The following is a 13,470-nucleotide window of genomic DNA, read 5'->3' on the forward strand; positions in this document are numbered from 1 at the left end:
GTGCAATGACTTGGAGTTAGAAAAACAAAAGGGAAGAAAATGCTCAGCATGTCTCAAGCTGAAAGAACTGAAGAAAAAATTCAAGCCTTGAGTTGCAATATGGAAGGGCTCTGCAGGAAAAATATTGAGCAACACAGAAAGCATCAAAAGAAGATGGAAAGAATACAGAGTCACTGTACCAAAAGGAATTGGTTGATGTTCAACCATTTCAGGAGGTAGCATGTGATCAAGAACCAATGGTACTGAAGGAAGAAGTCCAAGCTGCACTGAAGGGAATGGCAAAAAACAAGGCTCCAGGAATTGATGGAATATCAGTTGAGATATTTTAACAAAAGGATGCAGCACTGGAGGTGCTCACTCATCTATGCCAAGAAATTTGGAAGACCATACCCGGCCAACTGACTGGAAGAAATCCAAATTTGTGCCCATCCCAAAGAAAGGTGATCTAACAGAAGGCGGAAATTATTGAACAGTATCTTCAATATCACACGCAAGTAAAATTTTGCTGAAGATCATTCAAAGGCAGTTCGAGTAGTACATTGACAGGGAACTGCCAGAAGTTCAAGCCAGATTAAAAAAAGGACAGGGAATGAGGGATATCATTGCTAATGTCAGATGGATCTTGGGTGAAAGGAGAGAATACCAGAAAGATGTTTACCTGTGTTTTATTGACTATGCAAAGGCATTCAACAGTGTGAATCATAATAAATTACGAATAATTCAGAAAGTATGTTGTCTGACCGTGACGGAATCAAGCTATAGTCAATAACAGAAAGATAACAGGAAAATCTCCAAGGACTTGGAAATTAAACAGCACACTCTTAAATAATTCATGGTTAAAGATGCAGTATCAAGGAAAATAAAAAACTGTATTTAACTAAAAAATATATATAAAAATCTGTGGGATATGGTTAAAGCAGTGCTTAGAGGAAATTTATAGTGTTAAATACTTACATTAAAAAATAAGAAACGTTTCAAATCAATAATCTAAGCCCTTAACCCAGAAACTAGAAAAAAAGAGAACAAAACAAAGCCAAAACCATCTGAAGGAAAGTAATAATAAAGATAAAAGCAGAATTTAATAAAATTGAAGGAAAAAAAGAAAATTAAACTAAAAGTTGTTTTTTTTTAAGACCAATAAAATTGATAAAGCTCTAACAAGCAAAAAATGAAACCAAAACAGAACAAAACAAAATCAGCAATATTAGGAAAGACAGGAGCTGTAACTATCAAAACCTCACAAATATTAAAAGGATAATAACAGAATGCTATGAATATATCCATTTCCCATTGCTGTCAAGTCGATTCCAATTCACGGTGACCCTACAGGACAGAGTAGAACTGCTCCATAGCATTTCCAAGGAGTGGCTGGTGGATTCAAACCACTGATCTTTTGGTTAGCAGTGGAGCTCTTAACCACTCCGCCAACGTGGCTCCATTCTGAACATAGAGATTTGATATTTAGATTGAGTGAATTATTTCCTCAAAAACCACACACTTAGCAACTAAGCAAAAATTCTTTCACAAACTATCAAAAATTCAACCAAAATTAAACAGTAATCTGTAATCTGAATGACTTAAATATATTGAATTCAGGATTAAAAACCTTCTGAAAAAGAAATCTCCAGGCCCAGATATTTTAACTGACAAATTCTATGAAACACTTAAACATTATTATAGAAGAAATAATATCAATTCTACAAAAATCTTTTCCAAAAAATAAAGAGAAGATACTTCCCAACTCATTTTATAAGCATTACCCTTATATAAAAGCCAGACAGAGACAGTACCAAAAAAGAAAACTATAGCCAATCCGCTAAAAAGCATCTACAAAAAAAACAAAAAAACCCTAGAGCTAACATCATAATTATGGGTGAAATAATAATAATAATAATGCTTTCATCCTAAAATGGGGAACCAAGCAAAAAATGTTGCTTTACTACTCCAACTTGACATAGTGCTGGAAGTTTTTAGTTAGCATAACAAGATTAGAAAAGAAAGTAAACAGCATACATATAGAAAAAAACAAAATAATAACATTGTACCTATTTGCATATGGATCATTACCTACATAGAAAATCCCCCTAATTCTACGATTATCCTAGAATTAGTAAATGATGAGCACAGGATAAAGATGAGCACTTCAAAATCAACAGTGCTTCTATATGCTAGGAATGAACAATTACTTCTTTAGCCTGTTTAAATGGTGGATTTCATTGTTTTCAAATGTTGAACCAACCTTGAACATAATTATAAATCACCTTTCTGACAATGGACTCAAAGCTAGAATATATAAACAACCCTCAAGATTCAACATTAAAAAACAAACGATAAATTAGAAATGGGCAAAAGACATGAACAGACATTTTATCAGAGGGTATACAGATAGCAAATAACCATATGAAAAGAGGATTAACGTCATTAGCCATGAGGGAAGCGCAAACTAAAGCTATGATGAAATACTACTACAACTCTGTTAACAAACCCTTTGCCGTTGAGTCGATTCTGACTCATAAAAAAAGGAACAGCTAAAATTTTTTTTTAAATAAATAAAATAAAAAATACGTATAATACCAAGTGCTGATGAGTATGTACAGCAAGTACATTTCCCATGCATTGCTCGTGGGAATGTAAAATGATTCAACCACTCTGTCTGTAATAAAAATAAACATTTATCATACAACCTAGCAACTGCAGTCTTGAATATTTACTCTAGAAAAATGAAGATTTATAGTCATATGAAAATCTGTAGACAAATGATTATAACAACTTTATTTGCAACAGCCCAAAATTAGAAACAACTGATACCCCTGTCACTGAGTCAGTTCCAACTCACAGCAACCCCATAGGGCTTCCAAGGCTGTAAATCTCTACAGAAGTAGATTGCCATATCTTTCTCTCGCAGAGTCACTAGTGGTTTCAAACCACTGACCTTTCAGTTAGCAGTTGATTGCTTTAACCACTGTGCCACCTAAGCTCCTTAGAAACAACTGACATGTCCTTTTAATTGGCTACTGGATAGACAAACTGTGCTACATCCATACTATAGAATACTACTTAGCAATAAAAAGGAAAAGAACTATTAATACACTCAACTTGGATGAATCTCAAGGGCATTATGCTTAGTGAAAAGAAAGCCAGTCTCAAATGGTTCTTTACTGTATGATTCATTTATATGACATTTTCCAAAAAACAAAATCATAATGGTAGAGAACAGAGCAGTGGTTGCAGGGGTTAAGTCTGAGGTGAAGGGTATGACTATTAAGGGGTTACATGAAGGAGTTTCTTCATGGCTATGGAAGTTCTGTATCAAGATTGTGGTGATATTCTTGTGTGGAGTCGAGTTGATTCCAACTCATAGTGACCCTATATGACAGAGTTGAACTGACTCATAGGGTTTCCTAGGCTGTAATCTTTATGGGAATGGATCACCAGGTCATTTCTCCCACAGAACCACTCATGGATTCAAACCACCTACTTTTTGGTTAGTAGCCAACTACTTAACCACTGCACCACCAGGGCTTCATATATATATATACGTGTGTGTATGTATATATATGTGTACATGTATGTATATGTGTATGTGTGTGTGTATGTATATATGTATTTGTATATGGTTAGATTATATATTTATAGGGTCTCTGGGTAGCCCAAATGGTTAAGCACTTAACTACTAACAGAAAGGTTGGCAGTTCTAACACACCCAGCATAGCCTTGGAAGAAAGGCCTGTGGATCTGCTTCCAAAAGGTCCCAGCCTTGAAAACCCTATGGAGCATAGTTCTATTCTGCAACACCTGGAGTTGCCAGAGTCAAAATCAACTTGACTACAACAAGTTTGGCTTTTGGTTTTATATATTCATATAATAGTATGTCAGTTACTCAATTCTAACTTACTTTAAATGCTTTCTTTCTGAACATCTGGGCACCGAATAGCAAATGTGATAAAACTTAGAAGAAAAAAAAAAAAAAAAAGTTCGGGTTTTACCACTCAGACCAGTTTCCTAATACTATTATTAAACTGACAATGACTAAAGAATATTTTCCCTAACTTTCAAAATTTGGCTTGTTAATCCAAGAACAGTAACAAGTTGAAAAGTAAATTATCCTTTACCTTTTGACAATGCTATTTATGGTTTACATGAGTGTGGTCATAGCCAGAGCACATTATAACATAAGATCAACAGGGTGGGGTGTGTGAAAGGGGCTAAACTACTGATGCAAAAAGTTTGTGAAACAGTGTCTAAAAGAAGCTAAAAATCAAAATGGAAAAAAAAAACATATAATAGAGTTATAAATAACAACTATGACACTTTGGTTTTTGTGCTATGCCTTTTCGCTAAGGAATAGAAAGTTGTCTCATTTAATCTCATTACCTAACTGATAGAGTTTTATGTTGATGTCTCTTCTTCAAGTGGCACAATCAAATGATGGGGAAGTTAAGTATCTTGTCTCAGGCCCCAGGGGAAATTACTAGTAGAGTCAGAGACATATGTTAGGACCCATGCTCTCTGTTAAGTATCTTTGGCTCAACAGTTAGACTATGTTTTCATCTAAATCTGTCTGAACACCATCCATTGAGTGAACAACGATTGATACTAGAATATCACCTCTTTCTTAGTAGCATGACTTCCAGAAAATGTTCTGGCAGCACAGTAGTACTCTATCAGCAACATACTCAGGCATTTCATTTATTCTAATTTAATCTCTGCTCAAATAGTTCCAGAAAATTCAACTTTAAGTTATTGAATGGGTATAAGATATCAAGAACTATTCAATGAGATGGACCAAGCTTTTTTATCTTAACCTTGAATACAGGCTTTCCCCAAACGGAAGGTAATATCATTAATGCAGTGTGTGTTTTCCTCCCTTCATTACTTACTTTCTTCTTTCCGTTTCAAATCTATGGAGTAGTTTCCGAAGACCGCCGTTCTTAAATCCCTGAAAATGGGCAGCTGGGGCTCCCACAGTGATGACGTCGTAGAGAGCATCTGGCAAAGGAATGGACAAGGAAATGAACACTTCACAAACATATACCCCAGGCATGCTGTTTGCTCTGAAGCATCCATGCTGTGGGAGGTTTGAGAAATTATTCTGTTTAATTTTGCAGGAATCACTACGAACTTGCATCTCAAGGGGGCAAGAGAAGCTATTCATTCTTTCTAAAAGCCACCTGCGCACCTAAACAAGTTATAATGTTTCTGATTTATGACTGCATCTTAATTATATGCTACTGTGTAGAACAGTATGTTCTGTCATTCTTCTGTATACTCACTGAGATAGCATGTTAATTGGTCTTTTGTGTATTTTACTTTATTGAGCTTTACATCATCTAATTTGCAATCATATTAAAATTCAACAATAATGAACAATCTTTCAACTAAAATTTACAGAGAAAATAGCCAAAATATTGATGCATTTCAACTGAAAGAAGAATAGCATAAGCTTATTATTTTTTAAATTGATACAGAGTAGTTTCCTGCTTGTGTATACAAAATCTAACACAATTTTAAGTGCATGCTTTTACGATTTCCTTATGTAATATAGAAAAAATATGCAAAATGTCTCGATCTATTTTCTAGTGAGATACTTTGTTTTTATAATAAAACAATCCATACATTTAAATTGAAACTCAATCCTTTGATCTTGAAAGCCACAAAGTTTGATACCTATTAATTTTATGGATTCAAATATGCCATCATTTCTACATTCTGATGCAAAGTATCCCCATAACAAGGAAGGTGAGGTGACTGCCCTCTTGTTAAGCTATATTTTATTTGAGAAACCTAATTTCATAGTAGATCCTTTTCAAATTGATTTTGGTATTGACACATTGGTTGTTTTTTCAGATCTCATTTACTGGGAAAACAAATTATTTCATTAGCATCAGTTAAATGCCATATTTTTCTTTAGGATGTTCAATTCAGCTGTACCTGAAAAACTTCTTTTTAAATCAAAACTGTCCTCAGCACAAAGAGAATGCACAGTTACGGGAAACAGGTCATGACCCAAATCAACCCATCAATAAGGCGTATATAGAGCAATCACTGAATGGATTGCTATAGTTATAATTCCCTGCCCTTTGAAAACATCATTAATAAAGTAGGTCAGCTTTTCTTAAAATAGAAGAACATTAGATTTGTAAGAAATGCAAAGATTTCCTAGTACAAGAAATTTTACTGAAGCCAAGAAAATGGTTTCCAGGTGTCCACGGACGTATGTGAACTGTGTAAGTGATCTGTTTTTTACTTCATAGAAAGGAGTCATAGCTTTCTGCCTTTACTCTAAGGGTTATGACACTACTCAAAAGTTAAAAACACTGACTTCTAGTCCACCTTTGTTTATCCGGTGAGAAAGTTAACTGCTTTGTTTATTATCTTGAAAATAATGATCTTATACGCAAGGTCCTTTCACTTCACAGTCAGAGATGGAGAGCCAATATTTCCTTGTGGCTTAAGTTACTGACTGGAACCCAAGTTTCTCATTTCAGCTCTGTAAGGCACTGGGAAACTTATTTAATTTCTCTATGTCTCAGTGTCTTCTATTACAAAATGGTGTCAGAAGCAGTTAAAAGTGGTAAGAAATCACTAAATATTATGTATGATTAATATTTTCCCTATAAGAAGCATTTACAATGATGAAACAAAGAAAGATGGACTTGTCATAAAATCAGACTTTTCAGTCTGAAAGGAAGGTAACACTGAGGCTTAGTCTTCTGAATAGAATTGGTTTCTATACTAATTTAAAATAAATGCAAAAGGAAAATCACCATGGCACTGGAATGCAATATGTTGACTTTCTGCTAAACGTGACTAAAAACCATATACACATGTTCCACTAAGTGCAAACTAAATACATATCTAACTTCACTTCCAAAAATATGCCTGCAGTTCTGTAGCCTCTCCACTGGATACAAAGAAGCCCGTGGCCTCTTCAACATCACCCAACAAAAGAGGAAAAATGAGGGAGAGAAAATCTGAGTGGAAAGAGACAGCAGACTTACCAGACGGAGGGTAAAGTAACTTATGCAAAATTTGCAAAAACATTTGACCACAAATGTGTTGACAGGGCCTCTTTTAGAGTCTTACAAGGGCCTCATGAAAATGAGGAGCGAAAGTCTGTTCTTTCAATTTGTCTGTAATGTTGGCCTACTCCAAAGATACTTTCTAGGTACAGAAACTTTCTCTTTATTCATACCCCCTTAGTGCTCATAGGAATTCTTATGATCTGAAGGAACCAGAAGCCCTGGTGGTACAGTGGTTAAGGGCTCAGCAGCTAATCAAAAGGTTGGCAGTTCAAATCCACCAGCTGCTCCCTGGAAACCCTATGGGGCAGCTCTACTCTGTCCCATAGGGTTGCTATGAGTTGGAACTGACTTGACAGCAATGGGTTTGGTTTTATGAAGGAAGCAAGAAGCTCTGAAGCACTATGGAAAGGAAGAGGAGCAAGTTGCTTGACTAGTCTTCCCTCCTCACAATAAAGAGCTGACTATTTATTTTCAAGCTAAATGCAGGAGTTTATATTCCTTAAATCCATCTATAGTAAAGAAATTCAAATCATGAATGAACTGTTTAATTTCCAAAGTTATGGATTTCTCCTTTTAGAATAGAATAGAAAAAGAACAGCAAAAGAAGCCCACAGCCACCAGAAAAAAGGAAATAAAAAAGATCAGAGCAGTTGATATTTGACAAAGGACCCAAAAGAGTTAAATGGGGAAAAGACAGTCTTTTGAATAAATGGTGCTGGCATAACTAGATGACCATTTGCAAAAAAATGAAACAAGACCCATACCTCATTCCATGCACAAAAATGAGCTCAAAATGGATCAAAGACCTAAATATAAAAACTAAAATGATAAAGATCATGGAAGAAAAAAATAGGGACAATGTTAGGAGCCCTAATACATGGCATAAACGGTATACAAAACATTATTAACAATGCAGAAGAAAAACCATATAACTGGGAGCTTCTAAAAATCAAACACCTATGCTCATCCAAAGACTTCACCAAAAGAGTAAAAAGATTACCTACAGACTGGGAAAAAGTTTTTAACTATGACATTTCCGATCAGTACCTGATCTCTAAAATCTACATGATACTGCAAAAACTCAACTACGAAAAGACAAATAACCCAGTTAAAAAAGGGGCAAAAGATATGAACAGGCACTTCACTAAAGAAGACATTCACGTAGCTAACAGATACGTGAGAAAATGCTCATGATCATTAGCCATTAGAGAAATGCAAATCAAAACCACAATGATATTTCATCTCACCGCAACAAGGTTAGCATTAATCCCCAAAACACAAAATAATAACTGGTGGAGAGGCTGTGGAGAGATTGGAACACTAATACACTGCTGGTGGGAATGTAAAATGGTACAACCACTTTGGAAATCGATTTGGCACTTCCTTAAAAAGCTAGAACTACAACTACCATACGGCCCAGCAATTCCACTCCTTGGAATATATCCTAGAAAAATAAGAGCCTTTATACAAACATATATGCACACCCATGTTCACTACAGCACTGTTTACAATAGCAAAAAGATGGAAGCAACCCAGGTGCCCATCAATGGATGAATGGATAAATTATGGCATATTCATACAATGGAATACTATGCATCAATATAGAACAGTGATGAATCTGTGAAACATTTCATAACATGGAGGCATCTGGAAGGCATTATGCTGAGTGAGATTAGTCAGTTGCAAAAGGACAAATATTGTATAAGACCATTATTATAAAAAAAAATATATTATAAGAACTCAAGAAATAGTTTAAACAGAGAAAAAAATATTCTTTGATGGTTACAAGAGGGGGGAAGCAGGGCAGATAGGAGAGTGGTATTCACTAATTGGACAGTAGATAAGAACTACTTTAGGTGACGGGAAAGACAACACACAATACAGGCGAGGTCAGCACAACTGGACTAAACCAAAAGCAGTTTCCTGAGTAAACTGAACGCTTCGAAGGCCAGCGTAGCAGGGGCAGGGGTTTGGGGACCATGGTTTCAGGGGACATCTAAGTCAATTGGCATAATAAAATCTATTAAGAAAACATTCTGCACCTCACCTTGGAGAGAGGCATCTGGGGTCTTAAACCCTAGCAAGCAGCCATCTAAGATGCACCAATGAGTCTCAGCCCACCTGGATCAAAGGAGAATGAAGAACACCAAGGACATAAGGCAATTACGAGCCCAAAAGACAGAAAGGGCCACATAAACCAGAGAGTACATAAGCCTGAAACCAGAAGAGCTAGATGGTGCTCGGCTACAGTGGATGACTGCTCTAACAGGTGAACACAATAGAGAACCCCTGAGGGAGCAGGAGAGCAGTGGGATGCAGACCTTAAATTCTTGTAAAAAGACCAGGCTTAATGGTCTGACTGAGACTAGAAGGACCCTGGTGGTCATGGCCCCCTGACCTCCTGTTAGCACAGGACAGGAACCATTCCTGAAGCCAACTCTTCAGACAGGGATTGGATTGGACAATGGGTTGGAGAGCGATGCTGGTGAGGAGTGAGCTTCTTGGATCAGGTGGACACTTGAGACTATGTTGGCATCTCCTCCCTGTAGAGGAGACGAGAGGGTAGAGGGGGTTAGAAGCTGGCAAAATGGACACGAAAAGAGAGTGGAGGGAGGGAATGGGCTGTTTCATTAGGCGGAGAGCAATTGGGAGTATGTAGCAAGGTGTCTATTAGTTTTTGTGTGAGAGACTGACTTGATTTGTAAACTTTCACTTAAAGCACAATAAAAATTAAAAAGTTAAAAAAAAATTAGCTAATAGAATTCAACAGCATATCAAAAAAATAATACATCATGACCAAGTGGGATTCATACCAGGTATGCAAGAATGGTTGAACATTAGAAAATCAATCAACAAAACGAATCACATGATCATGTCAATCAATGCTGAATAGGCATTCGATAATGTCCAACATCCATTCCTGACAAAAACTCTCAATGCATTAGGAATAGAAGTGAAGTTCCTCAACATAATGAAGGGCAACAGCCAACATCATTCTCAATGGAGAGAGGCTGAAAACATTCCACTTCAGAACAAGAAGAAGGCAAAGATCCCTTTATCACTACTCCTATTTAACATTGTGCTGGAAGTCCTAGCTACAGCAATAAGGCAAGAAAAAAAAATAAAGGGTATCTATATTGGTAAGGAAGAAATCAACTATCCCTATTCACAGATGATATGATACTATACATAGAGAAACCCAAGGACCCCACAAGAAAGCTACCGGAACTAATACAAAGATTCAGCAGAATAGCAGGATACAAGGTAAACATACAAAAATCAGTTGGATGCTTATATGACCAATGAAGAGAACTATGAAAATGAAATCAGGAAAGTAGTACAATTTCTAATAGCCCCTAAAAAAATATAATACTTCGGAATAAGTCTAACCAGGGATGCAAAAGACCTATACACAGAAAACTACAAAACACTAATGCAAGAAACCAAAAGAGACCTGCAAAAGTGGAAGAACATGCTATGTTCATAGATAGGTAGACTCAACATTGTGAAAATATCAATTCCACCCAAAGCAACCTGCAGATACAACGCAAGCCTGATCCAAACACCAATAGCATTCTTTAACAAGATGGAAAAACTAATCACCAAAAGAGCCTGGCCTTGGTACAACAGGCACATTGACCAGTGGAACAGAATTGAAGACCTAGATGAAAACCCATCTACCTATGGCTATCTGACCTTTGACAAAGTCCCAAAGTCCATTAAATGGAGAAAAGACAGCCTTTTTAATAAATGGTGCTGGTAAAACTAGACGTCCATCTGTAAAAAAATAAAACAGGACCCAACCCACACCTCACACCATACAGAAAAACTATTTCAAAATGGATCAACGACCTAAATATAAAACCCAAAACTATAAAGATCATGGGAAAAAACCTAAGGTCAACACTAGGGGCCCTAACATATGGCATTAACAGCACACGAACCGTAATTAACAATACACAAACATCGGAAGTTAAGCTAGATAATGGGGCCTCCTAAAAATTAAATGCATATGCTCATCAAAAGACTTCACCAAAAGAATAAAAAGAGAATCTATGGACAGGGAAAAGCAAACTTTGGCTATGACATACCCGACAAAGTTCTAATCTCTAAAATCTATAGTAAAATTCAGCACCTCTACAATAAAAAGACAAATAATCCAATTAAAAAATGGGCAAAGGATATGGACAGCCTCTTCACCAAAGACCTTCAGGAGGCTAACAGACACATGAGGAAATGCTCACGATCACTAGCCATTAGAGAAATGCAGATCAAAACTACAACCAGGTACCTTCTCACCTTGACATTACTGACACTAATAATAATAATAATAATAATAATAATAATAATAATAATAATAAACAGAAAATAAATGTCAGAGAGGCTGTGGGGTGAGTGGAGCTCTTATGTACTGCTGGTGGGAATGCAAAATGATACAACCATTTTGGAAAACGATACGCTGCTTCCTTAGAAAGCTAAAAATAGAAATACCATATGATCCCAGCAATTTGACTCCTAGGAATATATCCTACAGAAATAAGAGGTGTCACATGAATAGACATATGCACACCCATGTTCATCGAAGCATTGTTCACAACAGCAAAAAGATGCAAACAACTAGATGCCCATCAACAGATGAATGGATAAACAAACTATGGTACATAAACACAATATATACTACACACAATAAAGAACAATGATGAATCTGTGAAACATCTCACAATATGGAGGAATCTGGAGGGCATTATGCTGAGTGAAATAAGTCAATCACTAAAGGACAAAAACTGTATAAGATCACTATTATAAAAATCCATGAAAAGGTTTACACACAGAAAGAAACATTCTTTGATGCTTACTAGGGAGCAGAGTGGTGGGAGGGACAAACATTTACTGAACAGTAGATCAGTGGTAACTTTGGTGAAGGGTAAGACGGAACACAGTACTAGGGAAGTCAGCACAACTTGACCAGGGCCAAGTCATAAAAGCATCACAGACACATCCAAACACCCTGAGAGGCCAAGCTGCTGGGCTGAGGCCTGGGGCCAGTGGTCTTGGGGAATATCTAGCTAAAAAAAAAACTATATATATATATATATATATAAACCAAACCCAGTGCCATCGAGTCAATTCCAACTCATAGCCACCCTATAGGACAGAGCAGAACTGCCCCCATAGAGTTTCCAAGGAGTGCCTGGCGGATTCGAACTGCCAGCCCTTTGGTTAGCAGCCATGGCACTTAACCACTATGCCACCAGGGCTTCCTATATATATATGTGTGTGTGTGTGTGTATATATATATATACATATATGAACAATCTCTTTAATGTCCAAAGTTACGGCTTTGTCCTTTTTCTACTTTATTTCTATTGAAAATAAAATAAATTGCTTTTTATAGACTTTATTTTTTAGGGCAATTTTAGATTTATAGAAAAACTGCACAGAAAGTAGAGAGAGTTCCCATATAAGAACCCACCTCCACCCTTAACACACACAAACACGGTTTCCTAACATTAATATTGTGCATTGTCCTGGTATATTTGATGAAATGCTATTGACACATTATTATTAAATAAAAGTCCAGAGTTTACATTAGGTTTCATTCTTTGTATTGTACAATCCTATAGGCTTTAACAGGAGCCTTGGTGGGTCAGTGGTTAAGCACTTGGCTGCTAACCAAAAGGTCATGGTTAGAACCCACCGGCAGCCCTGCGGGACAAAGATGTGGCAGTCTGCTTTAATAAAGATTTACAGCCTTGGAAACCCTATGGGGCAGTTCTACTCCATCCTATATGGTCACTAGTGTCGGCAATAGGTTTGGTTTTGGGGTTTCCTATGCCCTTTATGGAACCTGGTGGAGCAGAGATTAAGAGCTGCAGCTACTTACCAAAAGTTTGGCAGTTCAAATCCACCAGCCACTCCTTGGAAACCCTATGGGGCAGTTCTACTGTGTCCTATATGGTTGCTATGAGTTGGAATCCACTAGACTGCAATGAGTCTGGGATTTGGGTTATGCCATTTATATATGCCCCTTCCTTTTTTTTTTTTTTCTCTTTGAAGCAGTTACTTACTTTCTGGAGTTAAGAGACATATTCTTTAGGTTCACCGTGTCTTGCGCCTGCCCTAGTCCTGGAATCAACAGTTTTTTCAAGAAACCATGGTTCTTTTTATTTGGTTTTTAGAAATTATGTTCTGGGTCGTAGGTACTCTCGTTGCTATTGGGACTTCACTGCTTCCAGTTCCTCTCAATGGCTAGAGCTAGAAAATATGTGTATATTACTAACTTGTGCTGTTGTTAATTATCACCGAGTCAATTCTGAATCATGGCGATCCCATGCATTACGGAGTAGAACTGCACTCCATAGGGTTGTCTGGGCTGTAATCTTTGTGGAAGCAGATTGCCAGGCCTATTTTCTGCAGTACCCTTGAGTGGGTTCAAACACCCAAC

The 13,470-nt window shown here is 36.9% G+C and overlaps 1 protein-coding gene across 13 annotated transcripts in view; it reads right to left on the bottom strand.

The window, feature by feature from the left end:
- INPP4B (inositol polyphosphate-4-phosphatase type II B) overlaps positions 1-13,470 on the bottom strand; it is a 971,994-nt gene that overhangs the window by 180,185 nt on the left and 778,339 nt on the right. For all 13 annotated transcript variants that reach the window (XR_010317444.1, XM_064267536.1, XM_064267532.1 and 10 more), the window contains one exon: positions 4,881-4,989. Coding sequence is in view for 12 of the 13 variants with exons in the window: in XM_064267536.1 (XP_064123606.1) it covers positions 4,881-4,989 (109 nt within the window). In the remaining variant the exon portion in view is untranslated. The remainder of the gene's footprint in view (positions 1-4,880; positions 4,990-13,470) is intronic.

Source organism: Loxodonta africana, chromosome 13, assembly GCF_030014295.1.
Source record: "Loxodonta africana isolate mLoxAfr1 chromosome 13, mLoxAfr1.hap2, whole genome shotgun sequence".
NCBI lineage: Eukaryota > Metazoa > Chordata > Mammalia > Proboscidea > Elephantidae > Loxodonta > Loxodonta africana.